The sequence below is a fragment of the Bombina bombina genome, chromosome 2, assembly GCF_027579735.1.
Source record: "Bombina bombina isolate aBomBom1 chromosome 2, aBomBom1.pri, whole genome shotgun sequence".
NCBI lineage: Eukaryota > Metazoa > Chordata > Amphibia > Anura > Bombinatoridae > Bombina > Bombina bombina.
Window position 1 is genome coordinate 1,328,543,773 of NC_069500.1, and position 21,690 is coordinate 1,328,565,462.

Sequence of the window (21,690 nt, forward strand, 5' to 3'; positions counted from 1 at the left end):
CAATTTACTTCTATTATATAATTTGCTCAATTCTTTAGATATCCTTTGTTGAAGAAATAGCAATGTACATGTGCGTGCCAATCACACAAGGCCTTTATGTGCAGCAACCAATCAGCAGCTACTGAGCATATCTAGATATGCTTTTCAGCAAGTGATATCAAGAGAATGAAGCAAATTAGATAATAGAAGTAAATTAGAAAGTTGTTTAAAATGACATGCTCTTTCTAAATTGTGAAAGAAAAAAAAATGGGTTTCATGTCCCTTTAAATGTATTCAGTTCAAACAAATCACCCGCAGAGATAATTTGTTGTTCAAGTTCAGTGCAGTTTCATCTCAAACATACATCATATACTTTTGGCAATGTTCTTTAATACAAAGTGCAGCGTATTAAACAGATTTTACTTATTTATTCAGTAAATAAAATATGTTCAAATGCTACTTTTCATATGGATGTTAGAAAATGTTTGAATACAATGTCCCTTTAAATATAAAGAATGGAATAGATAGTAAAAGATTACGTCATTGATGTTTAGCTTTGACGTCATATTTATTAGCACAATCTTTATGGTGTAGAATCACCATAACAAAAGAACAAAAATAATATAGAAAAAAGAAAAGAAAATGGTCAATACAAGTGCTTGTAGTGTACAAATGACATATAAACAAATAGCACGTCTTGAGTAATGGACTCTTTTGAATAAATGTAATGTTATTATTTCTACTCTACTCTATATTCCCAACACTTTACTGCTTTGGAGAAATGATTTGTGCTTGAGGGATTGATATTTAGTCCAGTCAAGTGAAACTGCACCTTTATTTCACAGTGCACAAAATTCATCCCTTTAAAATTCCTAGAGGTTTAATATTTAAACAACCTGAGTGGACGGAGAGTGCATGTTAGCTCTGAGCGTGAGCGTTCTAGAACCAGCATGCACATGACACTAATCCAGAGACATAACAGCTATGAAATGCAATGCCCATGAACAAGTCATTCCTAGGGACCGCTGCAGGATCCAGTAACTAAACTGCAAGTCCAACCAAACAACAATAAAAAATAAACAAAAATAAAAAAAATTACAAAGATGAAAATGAACAGATTACAAGAGAAATCAAAAAGCAAAAATCCATGTTAGCTGCTTGTGGTGTTGATGTATTTGAGAATAGGTAAGCAGAAGGTGTGCAATAGAAAATAGCAACAACGGTTTTTGCTCTTTACAGATAGTAATAATTAAAAAAAAAAAAAAAAGTTGCTTAATTTCTAAGAAAAACTTGTAATGTAACCCTTTTGCTGCCAGATGAACCCAGAGACGTAAATGTGTTTAATCCACTACAAAAAAGAAAGTCAACACAACTAAGACTAGTTCAACTTCATGGTCTTTTCAGGTAATAAAACATGTGAGAACCTTATTTTTACTTTGAGGACCTAGAAGCAATCTATTGTCTATATTATTAATGTCCATGAAACATTTGTGCGTAAGGAAAAGTATATATGCAATGGACAAAGCCATTACACGTTCATGTGGTCACATTGGTCTTGTATCTAAGTCAAACAAAGAACCATTACAGTAGAATTGCTTTAACAAGTGCATTTTAAAAGAAGACAATGCTATAAATTTCAAATGAGTAGAAGGTTTTTGAGTAGTAGTTTTTTTTTTTCAATTTCAACATTACTTCCATTTTTCCCATCCCATATCATGTGACAACCATCAGCCAATCACAAATACATATACTGTGAACTCTTGCACATGCCTAGTAGAAGTTTGTATAAAAAAAAAAAGATTGTGCACATTTTGATAATGGAAGTAAATTCGATTTTTTTTTTTAAACTGCATGCTCTATATGAATCATGAAAGATTACATTTTGATTTCAGTGTCCCTTTAACTAACTAATCTAGTCCTAATATACACTAGGATTTGTACACATTTTAAAAACACCAAATTTTCAACAATCATTGTACTTGTCCTTAAACGATAAAGCAAATGTCCTCTAATAAAAAAAAAATGAAAAAACAAAAGCAAGCAACTAAAAAAAACAAAACAGAATTTATGCTTACCTAATAAATTACTTTCTCTTACGGTGTATCCAGTCCACGGATTCATCCTTACTTGTGGGATATTCTCAATCCTTACAGGAAGTGGCAAAGAGCGCACACAGCAAAGCTGTCCATATAGCTCCCCTCAGGCTCTGCCCCCCCAGTCAATCGACCGATGGTTAGGAGAAAAAGGAGAACCATAGGGTACAGTGGTGACTGTAGTTATTTTAAATTAAATTTGAACCTGACTTAATTGTCAGGGCGGGCCGTGGACTGGATACACCGTAAGAGAAAGTAATTTATCAGGTAAGCATAAATTCTGTTTTCTCTTACTTGGTGTATCCAGTCCACGGATTCATCCTTACTTGTGGGATACCAATACCAAAGCTTTAGGACACGGATGAAGGGAGGGAACAAGTCAGGTAACCTAAACGGAAGGCACCACTGCTTGCAAAACCTTTCTCCCAAAAACAGCCTCCGAAGAAGCAAAAGTATCGAATTTGTAAAATTTGACGAATGTATGCAGTGAAGACCAAGTCGCTGCCTTACAAATCTGTTCAACAGAAGTCTCATTCTTGAAAGCCCATGTGGAAGCCACAGCTCTGGTGGAATGAGCTGTAATTCGTTCAGGAGGCTGCTGTCCAGCAGTCTCATAAGCCAATCGGATGATGCTTTTCAGCCAAAAGGAAAACATAATTTATGCTTACCTGATAAATTCCTTTCTTCTGTAGTGTGATCAGTCCACGGGTCATCATTACTTCTGGGATATTACTCCTCCCCAACAGGAAGTGCAAGAGGATTCACCCAGCAGAGCTGCATATAGCTCCTCCCCTCTACGTCACTCCCAGTCATTCGACCAAGGACCAACGAGAAAGGAAAAGCCAAGGGTGAAGTGGTGACTGGAGTATAAATTAAAAAATATTTACCTGCCTTAAAAACAGGGCGGGCCGTGGACTGATCACACTACAGAAGAAAGGAATTTATCAGGTAAGCATAAATTATGTTTTCTTCTGTTAAGTGTGATCAGTCCACGGGTCATCATTACTTCTGGGATACCAATACCAAAGCAAAAGTACACGGATGACGGGAGGGATAGGCAGGCTCTTTATACAGAAGGAACCACTGCCTGAAGAACCTTTCTCCCAAAAATAGCCTCCGATGAAGCAAAAGTGTCAAATTTGTAAAATTTGGAAAAAGTATGAAGCGAAGACCAAGTTGCAGCCTTGCAAATCTGTTCAACAGAGGCCTCATTCTTGAAGGCCCAAGTGGAAGCCACAGCTCTAGTAGAATGAGCTGTAATTCTTTCAGGAGGCTGCTGTCCAGCAATCTCATAAGCTAAACGAATTATGCTACGAAGCCAAAAAGAAAGAGAGGTAGCGGAAGCTTTTTGACCTCTCCTCTGCCCAGAGTAAATGACAAACAGAGAAGACGTTTGTCGAAATTCCTTAGTTGCCTGTAAGTAAAATTTTAGAGCACGGACTACATCCAGGTTGTGCAGTAGACATTCCTTCTTTGAAGAAGGATTTGGGCATAAAGAAGGAACAACAATCTCTTGATTGATATTCCTGTTAGTAACTACCTTAGGTAAGAACCCAGGTTTAGTACGCAGGACTACCTTATCCGAATGAAAAATCAAATAAGGAGAATCACAATGTAAGGCTGATAATTCAGAGACTCTTCGAGCCGAGGAAATAGCCATTAAAAATAGAACTTTCCAAGATAACAACTTTATATCAACGGAATGAAGGGGTTCAAACGGAACGCCCTGTAAAACATTAAGAACAAGGTTTAAACTCCATGGTGGAGCAACAGTTTTAAACACAGGCTTAATCCTGGCCAAAGCCTGACAAAAAGCCTGGACGTCAGGAACTTCTGACAGACGTTTGTGTAACAGAATGGACAGAGCTGAGATCTGTCCCTTTAATGAACTAGCAGATAAACCCTTTTCTAAACCTTCTTGTAGAAAAGACAATATCCTAGGAATCCTAACCTTACTCCAAGAGTAACCTTTGGATTCACACCAATATAGGTATTTACGCCATATCTTATGGTAAATCTTTCTGGTAACAGGTTTCCTAGCCTGTATTAAGGTATCAATAACTGACTCAGAAAACCCACGTCTTGATAAAATCAAGCGTTCAATTTCCAAGCAGTCAGTTTCAGAGAAGTTAGATTTTGATGTTTGAAGGGACCCTGTATCAGAAGGTCCTGTTTCAGAGGTAGAGACCAAGGTGGACAGGATGACATGTCCACCAGGTCTGCATACCAAGTCCTGCGTGGCCACGCAGGTGCTATTAGAATCACTGATGCTCTCTCTTGTTTGATTCTGGCAATCAATCGAGGAAGCAACGGGAAGGGTGGAAACACGTAAGCCATCCTGAAGTCCCAAGGTGCTGTCAGAGCATCTATCAGGACTGCTCCTGGATCCCTGGATCTGGACCCGTAACGAGGAAGCTTGGCGTTCTGTCGAGACGCCATGAGATCTATCTCTGGTTTGCCCCAACGTTGAAGTATTTGGGCAAAGACCTCCGGATGAAGTTCCCACTCCCCCGGATGAAAAGTCTGACGACTTAAGAAATCCGCCTCCCAGTTCTCCACTCCCGGGATGTGGATTGCTGACAGGTGGCAAGAGTGAGACTCTGCCCAGCGAATTATCTTTGATACTTCCATCATAGCTAGGGAGCTTCTTGTCCCTCCCTGATGGTTGATGTAAGCTACAGTCGTGATGTTGTCCGACTGAAACCTGATGAACCCCCGAGTTGTCAACTGGGGCCAAGCCAGGAGGGCATTGAGAACTGCTCTCAATTCCAGGATGTTTATTGGCAGGAGACTCTCCTCCTGACTCCATTGTCCCTGAGCCTTCAGAGAATTCCAGACGGCACCCCAACCTAGAAGGCTGGCGTCTGTTGTTACAATTGTCCAGTCTGGTCTGCTGAATGGCATCCCCCTGGACAGATGTGGCCGAGAAAGCCACCATAGAAGAGAATTTCTGGTCTCTTGATCCAGATTCAGAGAAGGGGATAAGTCTGAGTAATCCCCATTCCACTGACTTAGCATGCACAGTTGCAGTGGTCTGAGGTGTAAGCGTGCAAAGGGTACTATGTCCATTGCCGCTACCATTAAGCCGATTACCTCCATGCATTGAGCCACTGACGGGTGTTGAATGGAATGAAGGGTGCGGCAAGCACTTTGAAGTCTTGTTAGCCTGTCCTCTGTCAGGTAAATCTTCATTTCTACAGAATCTATAAGAGTCCCCAGGAAGGGAACTCTTGTGAGTGGAACGAGTGAACTTTTCTTTTCGTTCACCTTCCATCCATGTGACCTTAGAAATGCCAGCACTAACTCTGTATGAGACTTGGCAGTTTGAAAGCTTGAATCAGAATGTCGTCTAGGTATGGAGCTACCGAGATTCCCCGCGGTCTTAGTACCGCCAGAAGAGCACCCAGAACCTTTGTGAAGATTCTTGGAGCTGTAGCCAATCCGAATGGAAGAGCCACAAACTGGTAATGCCTGTCTAGGAAGGCAAACCTTAGGTACCGATAATGATCTTTGTGAATCGGTATGTGAAGGTAAGCATCTTTTAAATCTACAGTGGTCATGTACTGACCCTCTTGGATCATAGGTAAAATTGTCAGAATAGTCTCCATCTTGAACGATGGAACTCTTAGGAATTTGTTTAGGATCTTTAAGTCCAGGATTGGTCTGAAAGTTCCCTCTTTTTTGGGAACCACAAACAGATTTGAGTAAAACCCTTGTCCCTGTTCCGATCGTGGAACTGGATGGATTACTCCCATTAACAAGAGCTCTTGTACGCAGCGTAGAAACGCCTCTTTCTTTGTCTGGATTGTTGACAATCTTGACAGATGAAATCTCTCTCTTGGAGGAGAGTATTTGAAGTCCAGTAGGTATCCCTGAGATATTATCTCTAGCGCCCAGGGATCCTGAACATCTCTTGCCCAAGCCTGGGTGAAGAGAGAAAGTCTGCCCCCCACTAGATCCGATCCCGGATCGGGGGCCCTCAATTCATGCTGTTTTAGGGGCAGCAGCAGGTTTCCTAGTCTGCTTGCCCTTGTTCCAGGACTGGTTAGGTTTCCAGCCTTGTCTGTAGCGAGCAACAGCTCCTTCCTGTTTTGGTGCAGAGGAAGTTGATGCTGCTCCTGCTTTGAAATTACGAAAGGAACGAAAATTAGACTGTCTAGTCTTGGCTTTGGCTTTGTCCTGAGGCAGGGCATGGCCTTTACCTCCTGTAATGTCAGCGATAATCTCTTTCAACCCGGGCCCGAATAAGGTCTGCCCTTTGAAAGGTATATTAAGCAATTTAGACTTAGAAGTAACATCAGCTGACCAGGATTTTAGCCACAGCGCCCTGCGTGCCTGAATGGCGAATCCTGAATTTTTCGCCGTAAGTTTAGTAAGATGTACTACGGCCTCCGAAATGAATGAATTAGCTAGTTTAAGGACTCTAAGCCTGTCCGTAATGTCGTCCAGAGTAGCTGAACCAATGTTCTCTTCCAGAGACTCAATCCAGAATGCCGCTGCAGCCGTGATCGGCGCAATGCATGCAAGGGGTTGCAATATAAAACCTTGTTGAACAAACATTTTCTTAAGGTAACCCTCTAACTTTTTATCCATTGGATCTGAAAAAGCACAGCTATCCTCCACCGGGATAGTGGTACGCTTAGCTAAGGTAGAAACTGCTCCCTCCACCTTAGGGACCGTTTGCCATAAGTCCCTTGTGGTGGCGTCTATTGGAAACATTTTTCTAAATATCGGAGGGGGTGAGAACGGCACACCGGGTCTATCCCACTCCTTAGTAACAATTTCAGTAAGTCTCTTAGGTATAGGAAAAACCTCAGTACTCGTCGGTACCGCAAAATATTTATCCAACCTACACATTTTCTCTGGTATTGCAACTGTGTTACAATCATTCAGAGCCGCTAACACCTCCCCTAGTAATACACGGAGGTTTTCCAGTTTAAATTTAAAATTTGAAATATCTGAATCCAGTCTGTTTGGATCAGAACCGTCACCCACAGAATGAAGTTCTCCGTCCTCATGTTCTGCCACCTGTGACGCAGTGTCTGACATGGCCCTAATATTATCAGCGCACTCTGTTCTCACCCCAGAGTGATCACGCTTACCTCTTAGTTCTGGTAATTTAGCCAAAACCTCAGTCATAACAGTAGCCATATCCTGTAATGTGATTTGTAATGGCCGCCCAGATGTACTCGGCGCTACAATATCACGCACCTCCCTCTGAGCGGGAGATGTAGGTACTGACACGTGAGGCGAGTTAGTCGGCATAACTCTCCCCTCGTTGTTTGGTGAAATTTGTTCAATTTGTACAGATTGACTTTTATTTAAAGTAGCATCAATACAGTTAGTACATAAATTTCTATTGGGCTCCACTTTGGCATTGCAACAAATGACACAGGTATCATCCTCTGAATCAGACATGTTTAACACACTAGCCAATAAACTTGCAACTTGGAAATACAATTCAATTAGAATAATATTAAAACGTACTGTGCCTTTAAGAAGCACAGAAGATTTATGACAGTTGAAAATTAATAAATTGAAACAGTTATAGCCTCAATCCTTGTAAACAACACAACTTTAGCAAAGGTTTAATCCCATTAGCAAAGATAACAAATTCTGAAAGCAGGAAACAAATTACAGAATAAACGTTTTTTATCTCAGTCAAACTATAATTCTCACAGCTCTGCTGAGAGAAATTACCTCCCTCAAAATAAGTTTTGAAGACCCCTGAGCTCTGTAGAGATGAACCGGATCATGCAGGGAATACAATGAGTTGCTGACTGAAATATTTGATGCATAGTAAAAGCGCCAAAAAACGGCCCCTCCCCCTCACACACAGCAGTGAGGGAGAACAGAAACTGTCAGAAAACAGATTAAGCAACTGCCAAGTGGAAAAATAGTGCCCAAACATTTATTCACTCAGTACCTCAGCAAATGAAAACGATTTTACATTCCAGCAAAAACGTTCAACATAATCTCTAGTTATTAAACAGCTTTATGTATTTCATACAGTGTAATTCTAGTGAAGTACCATTCCCCAGAATACTGAAGTGTAAAGTATACATACATGACATTATATCGGTATGGCAGGATTTTCTCATCAATTCCATTGTCAGAAAATAAAAACTGCTACATACCTCTATGCAGATTCATCTGCCCGCTGTCCCCTGATCTGAAGTTTACCTCTCCTCAGATGGCCGAGAAACAGCAATATGATCTTAACTACTCCGGCTAAAATCATAACAAAAACTCTGGTAGATTCTTCTTCAAACTCTGCCAGAGAGATAATAACACACTCCGGTGCTATTTTAAAATAACAAACTTTTGATTGAAGATATAAAACTAAGTATAATCACCATAGTCCTCTCACACATCCTATCTAGTCGTTGGGTGCAAGAGAATGACTGGGAGTGACGTAGAGGGGAGGAGCTATATGCAGCTCTGCTAGATGAATCCTCTTGCACTTCCTGTTGGGGAGGAGTAATATCCCAGAAGTAATGATGACCCGTGGACTGATCACACTTAACAGAAGAAAGAGAGGTAGCAGTCGCTTTCTGACCTCTCCTCTTACCAGAATAGACGACAAACAAGGATGATGTTTGTCTGAAATCTTTAGTTGCTTTTAAATAGAATTTTAAAGCACGAACCACGTCAAGATTGTGTAAAAGTCGTTCCTTCCTAGAAACTGGATTAGGACACAGAGAAGGAACAATGATTTCCTGGTTAATATTCTTATTAGAAACCACTTTTGGAAGAAAACCAGGTTTGGTACGCAAAACAACCTTATCTGCATGGAACACCAGATAGGGTGAATCACACTGCAAAGCAGACAATTCAGAAACTCTTCGAGCAGAAGAAATGGCTACTAAAAACAAAACTTTCCAAGATAATAACTTAATATCTATGGAATGCAAAGGTTCAAACGGAACCCCTTGAAGAACTGAAAGAACTAAATTTAGACTCCAAGGAGGAGCCACAGGCTTGTAAACAGGCTTGATTCTAACTAGGGCCTGTGCAAACACCTGAACGTCTGGTACAGCTGCCAGGCGCTTATGTAACAGGATAGACAGAGCAGATATCTGTCCCTTTAAAGAACTAGCTGACAGACCTTTCTCCAATCCTTCTTGGAGAAAAGCTAATATCCTTGGAATCATAACCTTACTCCACGAGTAACCCTTGGATTCACACCAACAAAGATATTTCCGCCATATCTTATGGTAAATTTTCCTGGTGACAGGCTTCCTGGCCTGTATCAGAGTGTCTATAACTGATTCAAAGAAACCACGCTTAGCTAGAATTAAGCGTTCAATCTCCAAGCAGTCAGTTGCAGAGAAACTAGATTTGGATGCTTGAAAGGACCTTGAATTAGAAGATCCTGCCTCGAAGGCAGTTTCCATGGTGGGACCGATGACATGTCCACTAGGTCTGCATACCAAGTCCTGCGTGGCCACGCAGGCGCTATCATAATTACCGATGCCTTCTCCTGTTTGATTCTGGCTACTAGCCGAGGGAGAAGAGGAAACGGTGGAAAGACATAAGCTAGACTGAATGACCAAGGCGCTGTTAAAGCATCTATCAATGCCGCCTTGGGATCCCTGGATCTGGATCCGTAAAGGGGAAGTTTGGTGTTCTGACGGGACGCCATCAGATCCAATTATGGAATGCCCCATAGCTGGGTCAGCTGAACAAAAACCTCCGGGTGGCGTTCCCACTCCCCCGGATGAAAAGTCTGACGACTTAGAAAATCCGCCTCCCAGTTGTCTACCCCTGGGATGTGAATTGCAGATAGATGGCAGGAGTGATCCTCCGCCCATTTGATGATCTTGGATACTTCCTTCATCTCTAGGGAACTCTTTGTTCCTCCCTGATGATTGATGTACGCTACAGTCGTGATGTTGTCCGACTGAAATATGATGAATTTGGCCTCTGCTAGTTGAGGCCACGCCTGGAGCGTATTGAATATCGCTCTCATGACTCTACACGTGAAGCTGCATGAAGCTGTCTTGTAAATCAACTGCGCAACTGAGGCGCGAAAATGAGGCCCCCTCCCTCTTCAGTCCAGAGTTATGGGGCCTTCCTAGTCAGACTAGGCATCTAATAATATGCCAGGCGTAATAAAAACCCCAAAAGTGTTTCCAACGTTTCAAACACTTGAACAAATATAAGATTCCACTAATAAAGTAATCGATTTAGCCCATCACAGTGTCTACCAGTATTTAAGCCCTTAACTGAAGCCATCCTTCTATACAGCGTCTTAGAAAATGGCTTACCTTCCCTCATGGGGATTTCTGTCAGTCTTCTAGCATTACCGTGTCTTGTTAGAAAAAAATCACTGAGAATACCTTAAGCAGTTAAGCATGCAAACTGTTCCCCCCAACTGAAGTTCTCCGATACTCAACAGTCCTGTGTGGGAACAGCAATGGATTTTAGTTACAACATGCTAAAATCTTTTTCCTCTCAGCAGAAATCTTCATCACTTTCTGCCTCAGAGTAAATAGTACAAACCGGCACTATTTTAAAATAACAAACTCTTGATTGAAGAAATAAAAACTACAAATCTAACACCACAAACTCTTTACCCTCCCGTGGAGATGCTACTTGTTAGAGCGGCAAAGAGAATGACTGGGGGGGGGGGGGGGGGGGGCGGAGCCTGAGGGGAGCTATATGGACAGCTTTGCTGTGTGCTCTCTTTGCCACTTCCTGTAGGGATTGAGAATATCCCACAAGTAAGGATGAATCCGTGGACTGGATACACCAAGTAAGAGAAATGAGTTGGTTTGTTCATGTGTTTAAAAAACTTTTACTTTTAATTTTTAAGGTGAAAAAAAAAACTGCAGGTGGGAAAGGCTTTAAATTTAGTCAATATAAGTCCTGGCAATGCCCTTGCTAATTTGAATCCAGTGTCAGACAATAAGTACGTAAACTTCAAATATGACCTCATTAAAAAAAAAAAAAAAAGGTTAAAAAAAAAAGTTTTAAAAAGCCATTTTTTTGTGCTGTTGCTGCTGGCTTATGTCAGTAGCATTAGCTACTGCTTCATGTAGGTTTAAGCTGCTGTCCAGCTTCTCATTTGCTGCCCTGATGGTGATCCCCATAGGAATTAACAGACAAACAGCTTTTAATTAAACAAATTGTGGCTTCAGGTCACTTACACAGATTTTTTTTAATTTTTGGACAGCTATGTAAATTTAAGGTTTAAAATTGGCATTAAAAGTATAGTGCCTTGTACATATAAGCAATTATGAAAGGCAAAAGATCTGCAAATAAAATATATGCTTTTTTATTTGCAAACTTTGAATCTGCTTTGTACTCCATGTACAAACCCCATGAACATCTTCCTTAGTATTGTTTAACGTATCGCCTTTGTGATAAGAACAAGCCTACTGATCAAGCAATGACTAACATTTAACAGTGCCTTGGTTTAGAAACTGCAGGAGGCACTTCATACACTGCAGAGTAAAAAAAAAAAACAGACAATATACAGATGTAAATTACAATGAAAGCAGGCAAAATTATTTGTATTGCAGAAAGATTTTACTACAAATAAGTTAATATTTTATTGGGGATGCAACGTCCTTTAAAAGGCATATGAAACCCAATTTTTTTTTCTTTCATGATTCAGACAGAGAATGCAATTTTAAGCAATTTTTTCCGTTCTCTAGGGATCTTTATTTGAAAAGCAGGAATGTAAACTTAGGAGCCTGCCCTTTATTGGTTCAGCACCTGGGTAGCGCTTGCTGATTGCTGGCTAAATGTAGAGAACAAAGAAAAATGTATAATAGGAGTAAATTAGAAAGTTGCTTAAAATTGCATGCTCTATCCGAATCATGAAATACATTTTTTGGGTTTTTTATATCCCTTTAAGATATGTAGATATGCTCATAGTAGGGCTCTGTCTAGGAATAATTACAGAGCTCATTAAAAATGATAGATTGTGTCAGGAAATGCAGCTTCTTATATACTTTGGGCTGGATTTATCATGATACGGAACATCTGATCGGTTGCACACTCGCTCATTTGAGCCTATTTAGGAAGAAGTGGTTTAACTGCAGCTACCTAAACCATGTCCATCAAGTTAGAGATGGCGGATAAAAATCATCCCGGACTCATTCGAACAAGGAAACTGACAAGCCTTTGCTTGTGTAATGGTAAATATGGGGAACAAATGCACCCAACAATTTAACTGGTTCACAACAACATATGAATCCTGTTTTTCTGCAACTTGATAAATCTAGCCCTATATGTAAAGTAACATGCTATAGAAGACATATGAAAGCCCTACATAATGCAGACTGGAGAAATTGGTCCCTATTCTAAACAGGAATAACATAAAATAATTTAAAGATCATTCTATATTGTTCAAACATTGTATAGCATTCATTTAACTACAAATAGCACAACGCATTTATTGTATTCTTCTTTGTCTGTTCCACATTTATTAAATGTACATATCTATAGCAATGCAGGCACATTATCTACCATTTTCCTTCTGTTTCATTTTAAAAGGCACATAACACAAAACTCTGGCAGCAGAGGGGTTAACCAAGTTTTCTTCCAATAAATTAGAATCAGAATAGAGAGAGAGAGGGAGAGAGATAAAGAGGAGAGATAAAGAGGAGAGACAGAGAGAGGTAGAGAAGGAGACGACAAGAGAGAGAGGAGAGAGAGAGGAGAGAGAGAGAGGAGAGAGAGAGAAGAGAGAGAAGAGAGAGAGCAGAGAGAGAGAGAGGAAAGAGAGAGAGGAGAGAGAGGAGAGAGAGAGAAGAGAGAGAGAGAAGAGAGAGAGGAAAGAGAGAGAGGAAAGAGAGAGAGGAAAGAGAGAGAGGAGAGAGAGAAGAGAGAGAGAAGAGAGAGAGAAGAGAGAGAGAAGAGAGAGAGAAGAGAGAGAGAAGAGAGAGAGGAGAGAGAGAGGAGAGAGAGAGAGGAGAGAGAGAGAGAGGAGAGAGAGAGAGGAGAGAGAGAGAGAGGAGAGAGAGAGGAGAGAGAGAGAAGAGAGAGAGAGAAGAGAGAGAGAGAAGAGAGAGAGAAGAGAGAGAGGAAAGAGAGAGAGGAAAGAGAGAGAGGAGAGAGAGAAGAGAGAGAGAAGAGAGAGAGAGAGAAGAAAAAGACAAGAGAGAGGAGAGAAAAGAAGAGAGAAAAGAAGAGAGAAAAAGAGAGAGAGAAAGAGAGAGAAAAAAAGAGAAAGAGAGATGAAGACAAGAGAGAGAGAGAGAGAGAGATTAAAACTCATACACTTAGCATAAAATCATTCTAATGCTTCCCAGGATTGCGTCTTTTGACAATGCACAGAACGTAGCGTACAGAATTAAATAAATGAGTTACATAATAAAAAAAATTAAAAACATCACTGTTTTTGAATATAAAAAAAAGTTAAACAGCCTTCAGCTTACCGGTTCTCTAACCTATAAAATGTAAAATTGCAGCCAACATGGAACATAGCTTAAAACACTTTCAGTCATTTGAAATAAAATTATATATAACTATATGCATTGGAGTGGTACTAATATGGCCATTTTTATACAATAAACTTTTAGTGAAAATATACATCTTAACATAATTCAAGTACAAATGTACAAAATCTGTAAACTCATACAGAATTTTTTTTTTTTTAAATTTATAATACACTTTTACAGTTCATAGATACAATAAAATATTTGCAGTTTAACTCTCTAGGATTTGATTGTTTTTGGCTATTGGACAGTGGTTCACGGTCTGGAGGCCTCTTCTTCATCATCGCTGTAGGAAGATTTAAAACAGCCCTGGGAAATTATAAAGAAAAATATTCATGAAAATTGTACATACCACAATCGTCATTACCTAAAAGAACATAAGGACAGGAACCTTCATTTTTGACATTTGTATTTTAGAATAAAATGTTCCCCTTGACATTTGTTTCTGTCAAACGTTCCTATAGCAATAATGTGAATATATAAATATTCAATTTAAAAGGGACATGAAAGCTAAACTTTCACGATTTAAAGCATAAACTTTTATTTCTACTATCAAATTTGCTTTCTTTTCTTGGTATCCTTTTGTTGAAGAGCATACCTAGGTAGGTTCAGGAGCAACAGTGCACTACTGGGAGCTAGCTGCTGATTGGTGGCTGCACATATATACATACCTTTTGTCATTGACTCATATGTGTTCAGCTAGATCCCAGTAGTGTATTGCTGCTCTGAACATCTTTGCAGAGGTTGAACTCATTTTATTATTGCACTAGTGTTTGAATTTCACAAAACAGGGTATTTTCTTTTGAACCCTTTTGACCTTTTAAATATTGATTCCTATAGACTTACACTGAAGTCTATAAGATTTGGTAGAGTTTAACGGCAGATATACAAGTATTCCATTTTTACATTTCAATCCGACTATCCGTAAAATTGTAGGTGCTAATTAGATCATTACTGGGTGATGTAACAATAAAGGTAAAAAGTAAAAACAAATGTGTAAATGTGTTTTGCACAAGTATATTTAGGTACATGATTATAGAATTTGCTACGGGTAAGCTACTTCAACACAACAATAACTCATCAAAGCCGGGAGATGCCTGTACTAAAGAAAAGCAACATTTAATAATATCACTAGACTTAGCTTAGGCAGTGAAATGAATGAAAGTATCCCTGCTTACGTGTGTTGCTGCTGTTTTCTGTATGTTTGCACCCACTGTGCATTAAAGGGACATGAAACCTAATTTGTTTGTTTTGTGACTTTGACAGTGTGTACTTTTTAAAAAAAAACAAACAAAACTTTTCTAGTGTAATTGTTTTATCAAATGTGCTTTTTTTTTTTTTTTTTTTTTTTAATTGTATGCCCTCTATGAATCCGGGAAACAATTGGGGTTTAATGTATCTTTAATGGGACTGTCAACTCAAAATTTGTTATTGTTTAAAAAAAGATAAGACAATCCCTTTTTTACCCATTCCCCAGTTTTGCATGACCAACATGGTTATATTAATATACGTTTTACCTCTGTGATTACCTTGTATCTAAGCCTCTTCTAACAGCTCCCTGATCACATGACTGTTTTTATTATCTATTAACTTGCATTTAGTACTGTGTTGTACACAACTCACGGGTGTGAGAACAATGTTATATATATGGCCCACATGAACTGTCTCTCCTGTTGTGAAAAGCTAATAAAAAAGCATGTGATAAGAGGCTGTCTGTAGTGGCTTAGAAACAGGAAGAAATTTAGAGGTTTAAATGTTATAAAGTATGTTAATATAACAATGTTGGTTGTGCAAAGCTGGGGAATGGGTAGTAAAGGCGTTATCTATCTTTTTAAACAATAACATTTTTAGTGTTGACTGTCCCTTTAAGACTACGATCCAAAATCTGACTTTTGATCAAACTAGCAGAAAAACCCTTGTCCAAGCCCTCCTGGAGAAACTGCAGATTGCCCGTGATCAGTACAGCAAGACAGATAAACCTTCCATCTAATGGTAAATCCATCTAGTAAGAGGATTGGTCGAAAATATCCTGATTCAGAGACCATTCCCCTGAGTGAATTGTCTGATGGATCAGATAATTGCCCTCCCAATTCTCCACCCAATGTATATGAATTGCTGAAATCAACATTGGTTCTCCTCTGCCAAAGCAAGATGCGAGACACCTAATCCATTGCACGAGGGCTGCGTGCACCACCATGATGATTGATGTATGCTACTGTCGTTATATTGTCCGATTGGAAGCAAATGAAGGGAATTGACCGTTGACGAGGGCATGCTAGTAAATGCATTGAAGATAGCTCGTAGTTCCAACACATTTATTGGTAATTTCACCTCCTGAAGGGACCATAATCCCTGGGGATAGTCTCCCTAAGGGTGATGGGGGAAAACAGACGTGGACTCCTTGCCCAATGTGCTTAGAGGGATATGGCTGCACCTCACTGACGAGGCCCAAAGGAGGCCGAAACGATCGTCTGGGGTTGTCATGTTCAGAGGAGAATTGCCTGGTATTTCGGGGCTGGACTGACCATGTCGGCGGGATCAGACTGATATACTACAGGAAAGTTTTCCTCTGTGAAAGCACAATTGGGCAGAAAGAAGCTACTACCAGGTGGCAACCGGGCCATAGAACAAGCTATTGATGCTGCTGTTCGTTCCTGGCAGACTGCTTCTCATTCTGTTTTGCATATGTAAATATGACCCTGGGGATAGTCTCCCTAAGGGTGATGGGGGAAACCAGACGTGGACTCCTTGCCCAATGTGCATAGAGGGATATGGCTGCACCTCATTGACGAGGCCCAAAGGAGGCCGAAACGATCATCTTGGGTTGTCATGTACCTTGTTCAGAGGAGAATTGCCTGGTATTTCGGGGCTGGACTGACCATGTCGGCGGGATCAGACTGATATACTACAGGAAAGTTTTCCTCTGTGAAAGCACAATTGGGCAGAAAGAAGCTACTACTAGGTGGCAACCGGGCCATAGAACAAGCTATTGATGCTTCTGTTTGTTCCTGGCAGACTGCTTCTCATTCTGTTTTGCACATAATCCTTGCACTGTCTGAAGACCCCAAACCGCACCTCAGCCCATCAGACAGGCATCTGTGGTGATTATCTCCCAGGTGGGATGAAGGAACCCCATGCCCTGAGATGTAACATAGTAAATGAGGTGGAAAAAAGACCGAAGTCCATCGAGTTCAACCTATACAAAACAGAATTTATGCTTACCTGATAAATTACTTTCTCCAACGGTGTGTCTGGTCCACGGCGTCATCCATTACTTGTGGGAATATTCTCTTCCCCAACAGGAAATGGCAAAGAGCACAGCAAAAGCTGTCCATATAGCCCCTCCTTGGCTCCGCCCCCCCAGTCATTCGACCAACTGTTAGGAGAAAAAAAGGAGAAACTATAGGGTGCCATGGTGACTGTAGTGTATAGAGAAAGAAATTTTTCAAACCTGATTAAAAAACCAGGGCGGGCCGTGGACCGGACACACCGTTGGAGAAAGTAATTTATCAGGTAAGCATAAATTCTGTTTTCTCCAACATTGGTGTGTCCGGTCCACGGCGTCATCCATTACTTGTGGGAACCAATACCAAAGCTTTAGGACACGGATGAAGGGAGGGAGCAAATCAGGTTACCTAAACGGAAGGCACCACAGCTTGCAAAACCTTTCTCCCAAAAATAGCCTCCGAAGAAGCAAAAGTATCAAATTTGTAAAATTTGGCAAAAGTGTGCAGAGAAGACCAAGTCGCTGCCTTACATATCTGATCAACAGAAGCCTCGTTCTTGAAGGCCCATGTGGAAGCCACAGCCCTAGTGGAGTGAGCTGTGATTCGCTCAGGAGGCTGCCGTCCGGTAGTCTCATAAGCCAATCGGATAATGCTTTTCAGCCAGAAAGACAGAGAGGTAGCCGTAGCTTTTTGTCCTCTCCTCTTACCAGAGTAAACGACAAACAAAGATGAGGTTTGTCTAAAATCCTTAGTTGCTTCTAAATAGAACTTTAAAGCACGAACTACATCTAAATTGTGTAACAAACGTTCCTTCTTTGAAACTGGATTCGGACACAGAGAAGGAACAACTATTTCCTGGTTAATGTTCCTGTTGGAAACAACTTTCGGAAGAAAACCAGGCTTAGTACGCAAAACGACCTTATCTGCATGGAACACCAGATAGGGTGGATTACACTGCAAAGCAGATAATTCAGAAACTCTTCTTGCAGAAGAAATAGCAACCAAAAACAGAACTTTCCAAGATAGTAACTTGATATCTATGGAATGTAGAGGTTTAAACGGAACCCCTTGAAGAACTGAAAGAACTAAATTTAGACTCCAAGTAGGAGTCAAAGGTCTGTAAACAGGCTTGATTCTGACCAAAGCCTGTACAAAAGCTTGTATATCTGGCACAGTGACAGTCGTTTGTAATTTAACCCTTTGCTGCGACTTTACTTATCCCAGGGGGGTATACGATACCAATTCCAGCCTTCTAGGAACGTTTTCTGTGGATACCAGACCCTCTCACATGCAGCTGCATGCACTGCACTCAAAAGAAACTGCGCAATAATGGCGCGAAAATGAGGCTCTGCCTACTACAGAGAAAGGCCCTTCCTGACTGGGAAGGTGTCTTAACTAGTGCCTGGCGATAAAAACGTTCCCCAAATATTAAAAAGTTTCAAATCCACTTCAAAACCTTAATAATAACTTAAATAAACAATCAATTTAGCCCTTAAAAGTGTCCACCAGTTATTAGCCCATAATAAGCCCTTTATTCTGTCTGAGTCTAAGAAAATGGCTTACCGATCCCCATGAGGGAAAATGACAGCCTTCCAGCATTACACAGTCTTGTTAGAAAAATGGCTAGTCATACCTTGAGCAGAAAAGTCTGCAAACAGTTCCCCCCAACTGAAGTTCTCTAGGCTCAACAGTCCTGCGTGGGAACAGCAATTGATTTTAGTTACTGCTGCTAAAATCATACTCCTCTTTTAAACAGAACTCTTCATCTCTTTCTGTTTCAGAGTAAATAGTACATACCAGTTCCATTTCAAAATAACAAACTTTTGATAGAAGAATAAAAAACTACAACTAAACACCACATACTCTTCACCATCTCCGTGGAGATGCTACTTGTTCAGAGCGGCAAAGAGAATGACTGGTGGGGCGGAGCCAAGGAGGGGCTATATGGACAGCTTTTGCTGTGCTCTTTGCCATTTCCTGTTGGGGAAGAGAATATTCCCACAAGTAATGGATGACGCCGTGGACCGGACACACCAATGTTGGAGAAATATAAAATACTTACAAAAAGCTCCAGTTAAGCTTAAATAATCCCACAAAAAGATGACCCATTTAATACAAGCAATCATATCCATTAATTTTGTTTCTAGACTGAAATGTATTCAATTTTTTTAAAATATATCTAGGGTATTAGCATGCATTACCTCCTTTGGTAATGAGTTCCACAATTTTATTGCTCTCAGTGAAAAAACGTTTCCATTTCAGGAGATTAAATCTCCTTTCCTCCAACCTTAAATTGTGACCTCTTGTCACAAACAATTTTCTTGGAATACACAGAGCTTCTGCCATCTCTTTATATGGGCCTTGAATATATTTATATAAAGTAATCATGTCACCTCTCAAGCGTCTTTTTTGTAAAGAAAACAAACCCAGTTTGGCTAGCCACTCCTCATAGCTTAAATTCTCCATTCCCCTTATTAGCTTTGTGGCCCTTCTCTAAACTTTTTCTAGTTCTGCAGCATCTTTTTTTGCGATCGGTCCCCAGAACTTCACTCCATACTCAAGGTGAGGTCTTACCAGGGATTTATACAGTGATAGAATTATGCTTTCCTTCCTTGAATCAATGCCTCTTTTAATACATGCTAGTATCTTATTAGCCTTTGAAGCTGCTGCCCTGCGTTGTGCACCCATCTTTAGCTTGTTATCTATTACTACTCCCAAATACCTTTCCTCCTCTGTTTGGCTAAGTCTTGTCCCATTTAAATAATAAATTGCCTGCTTATTTTTACTTCCAAAATGTAGAACCTTGCATTTTCCTGTATTAAATCTCATTTTACAATTAACCTGCCCATACTTTGCAGTTCCCTTTGTAACGAAAGTTCATCCTGCTCTGACCTAATAACCTTACTTAACTTAGTATCATCTGTAAAAATAGAGATGTCGCTATTTAATTCTTGCTAATATTAAAAAGCACAGGGCCAAGTACTGATCCCTGGGGGACTCCCCTGATTACCGTTGTCCAATCTGAGTATGATCTATTCACTACTACACGTTGTTCCCCATCTTTTATCCAGTTATTTATCCATGAGCTAACATTTTCAGCTATTCTCAGTCCCTTAATTTTGTGCATTATTCTCTCATGTGGAACTGTATCAAATGCCTTTGCAAAATCTAAGTATATCACGTCAACTGATTCCCCTTTATCTATATTTTTACTTACTTCCTCATAGAATCTAATTAGATTCGTTTGGCATGATCTATTTCTCATAAAACCATGCTTATTTGAACTCATAATCTTGTTTACACGAATATGCTCATCAATATAATCCCTTAAAAAGAAGGATTGTCTTGTGGATGGATCTAAGCAAATCAGCTGAGACAGGTCCGAGTGATCCCCGTTCCACTGTCTTAGCATGCATAACTGAAGAGGTCGCAAATTAAACCTTTGAAAATGGAATGGCATACAATGCCACCACTATAAGGCCCACGACCTCCATACATTGCGCTACCAAAGGCAACATTATAGACAGAAGATTGCAACAAGCAGACTAAAGCTTGACTATGCAATTGTCTGCCAAAACTAACTTCATGGCTAAAGAGTCTATGACTACTCCCAAGAAAGATGCCCTCGTCTAAGGTACAAGAGAACTCCTGGTGACATTGACCCTCCAACAATGACTGGGAACCAACCAAAGTAACTGCTCTGTGTGAGCAGTAGCTAAATGTAAAGATGGAGCTTGAACCAAGAAATCTTCCAGGTAAAGAGCAACTGACACTCCCAGTACCCGAACCACAGAAAGAAAAGCTCCCAAGACCTTTGTAAAAATCCTGGGAGCAGTAGCTAGGCTAAAAGGCAGAGCAATAAACTGGTAATGCCTGTCTAGAAAGGCAAAACATAGAAACTCATAATGATCCTGATGAATTGGAATATGCAGATATGCATCCTTTAGATCTACACTCCTTGTGAATTGACCCTGATGTACCAAGGGAATTGACCTGATAGATTCCATCTTGAAAAAAATATGGGTTTGAAGGAACCTTCCTTTGTGGAACAGTGAATAGGTTTGAATAAAACCAAATTTCCTTGTTCTGCTGGAGGTACAGATACAATGATCCCCATTCATGCAATTAAGCATAGCCCTTCTTTTCTTTGGATTCTTGGAAAATGTGAGACAGAATAAACCTCCCTCTTGGAGGCCAATGTCTGGAATCCTGGGTTAACAATTTCCAGCACACAGGGATCTTGAACGGACCAAGCACAAGCCTCCCGGAAAAGGTTTAGTCTGCCCTCTACCGGGGATCCGGATCAGGATCGGGGAGCAGCACCTCATGCGGATTTAGCATCAGCTACAGCCTTTTTAGGCTGCTTGGACTTGGTCTAAACTGGATTTGGACACCAGGTAGCTTTGGATGGCTCTCTCTTTTAGGAAGAGAACTGATGTTGATTTTTGTTATGACGAAAAATGAAAACTGTCCACTGACCTGCCCTTTGGCCTGGATTTATTGTCCTGAGGTAAGAAAGCCCCTTGGGCAAGAGGACACACTGTGACCATCTTACATAATAAACATTTATCAGAGGGAATATCTATCTCTGAAGGAACTCCCTCAGAAAAAACATAATTTATGCTTACCTGATAAATTTATTTCTCTTGTAGTGTGTTCAGTCCACGGGTCATCCATTACTTATGGGATATATTCTCCTTCCCAACAGGAAGTTGCAAGAGGATCACCCAAGCAGAGCTGCTATATAGCTCCTCCCCTCACATGTCATATCCAGTCATTCGACCGAAACAAGACGAGAAAGGAGAAACTATAAGGTGCAGTGGTGACTGGAGTTATAATTTTAAAATTTAGAACCTGCCTTAAAAAGACAGGGCGGGCCGTGGACTGAACACACTACAAGAGAAATAAATTTATCAGGTAAGCATAAATTATGTTTTCTCT

At 40.3% G+C, this 21,690-nt stretch overlaps 1 protein-coding gene across 2 annotated transcripts in view; it reads right to left on the minus strand.

Annotated features, from left to right (window-relative positions):
* Nucleotides 1-13,106: 13,106 nt before the first annotated feature.
* GRK4 (G protein-coupled receptor kinase 4) overlaps nucleotides 13,107-21,690 on the minus strand; it is a 592,539-nt gene continuing 583,955 nt past the window's right edge. For both annotated transcript variants that reach the window (XM_053704194.1, XM_053704195.1), the window contains one exon: nucleotides 13,107-13,831. In XM_053704194.1, coding sequence (XP_053560169.1) covers nucleotides 13,778-13,831 — 54 coding nt within the window. In that variant the 3' untranslated portion in view covers nucleotides 13,107-13,777. The remainder of the gene's footprint in view (nucleotides 13,832-21,690) is intronic.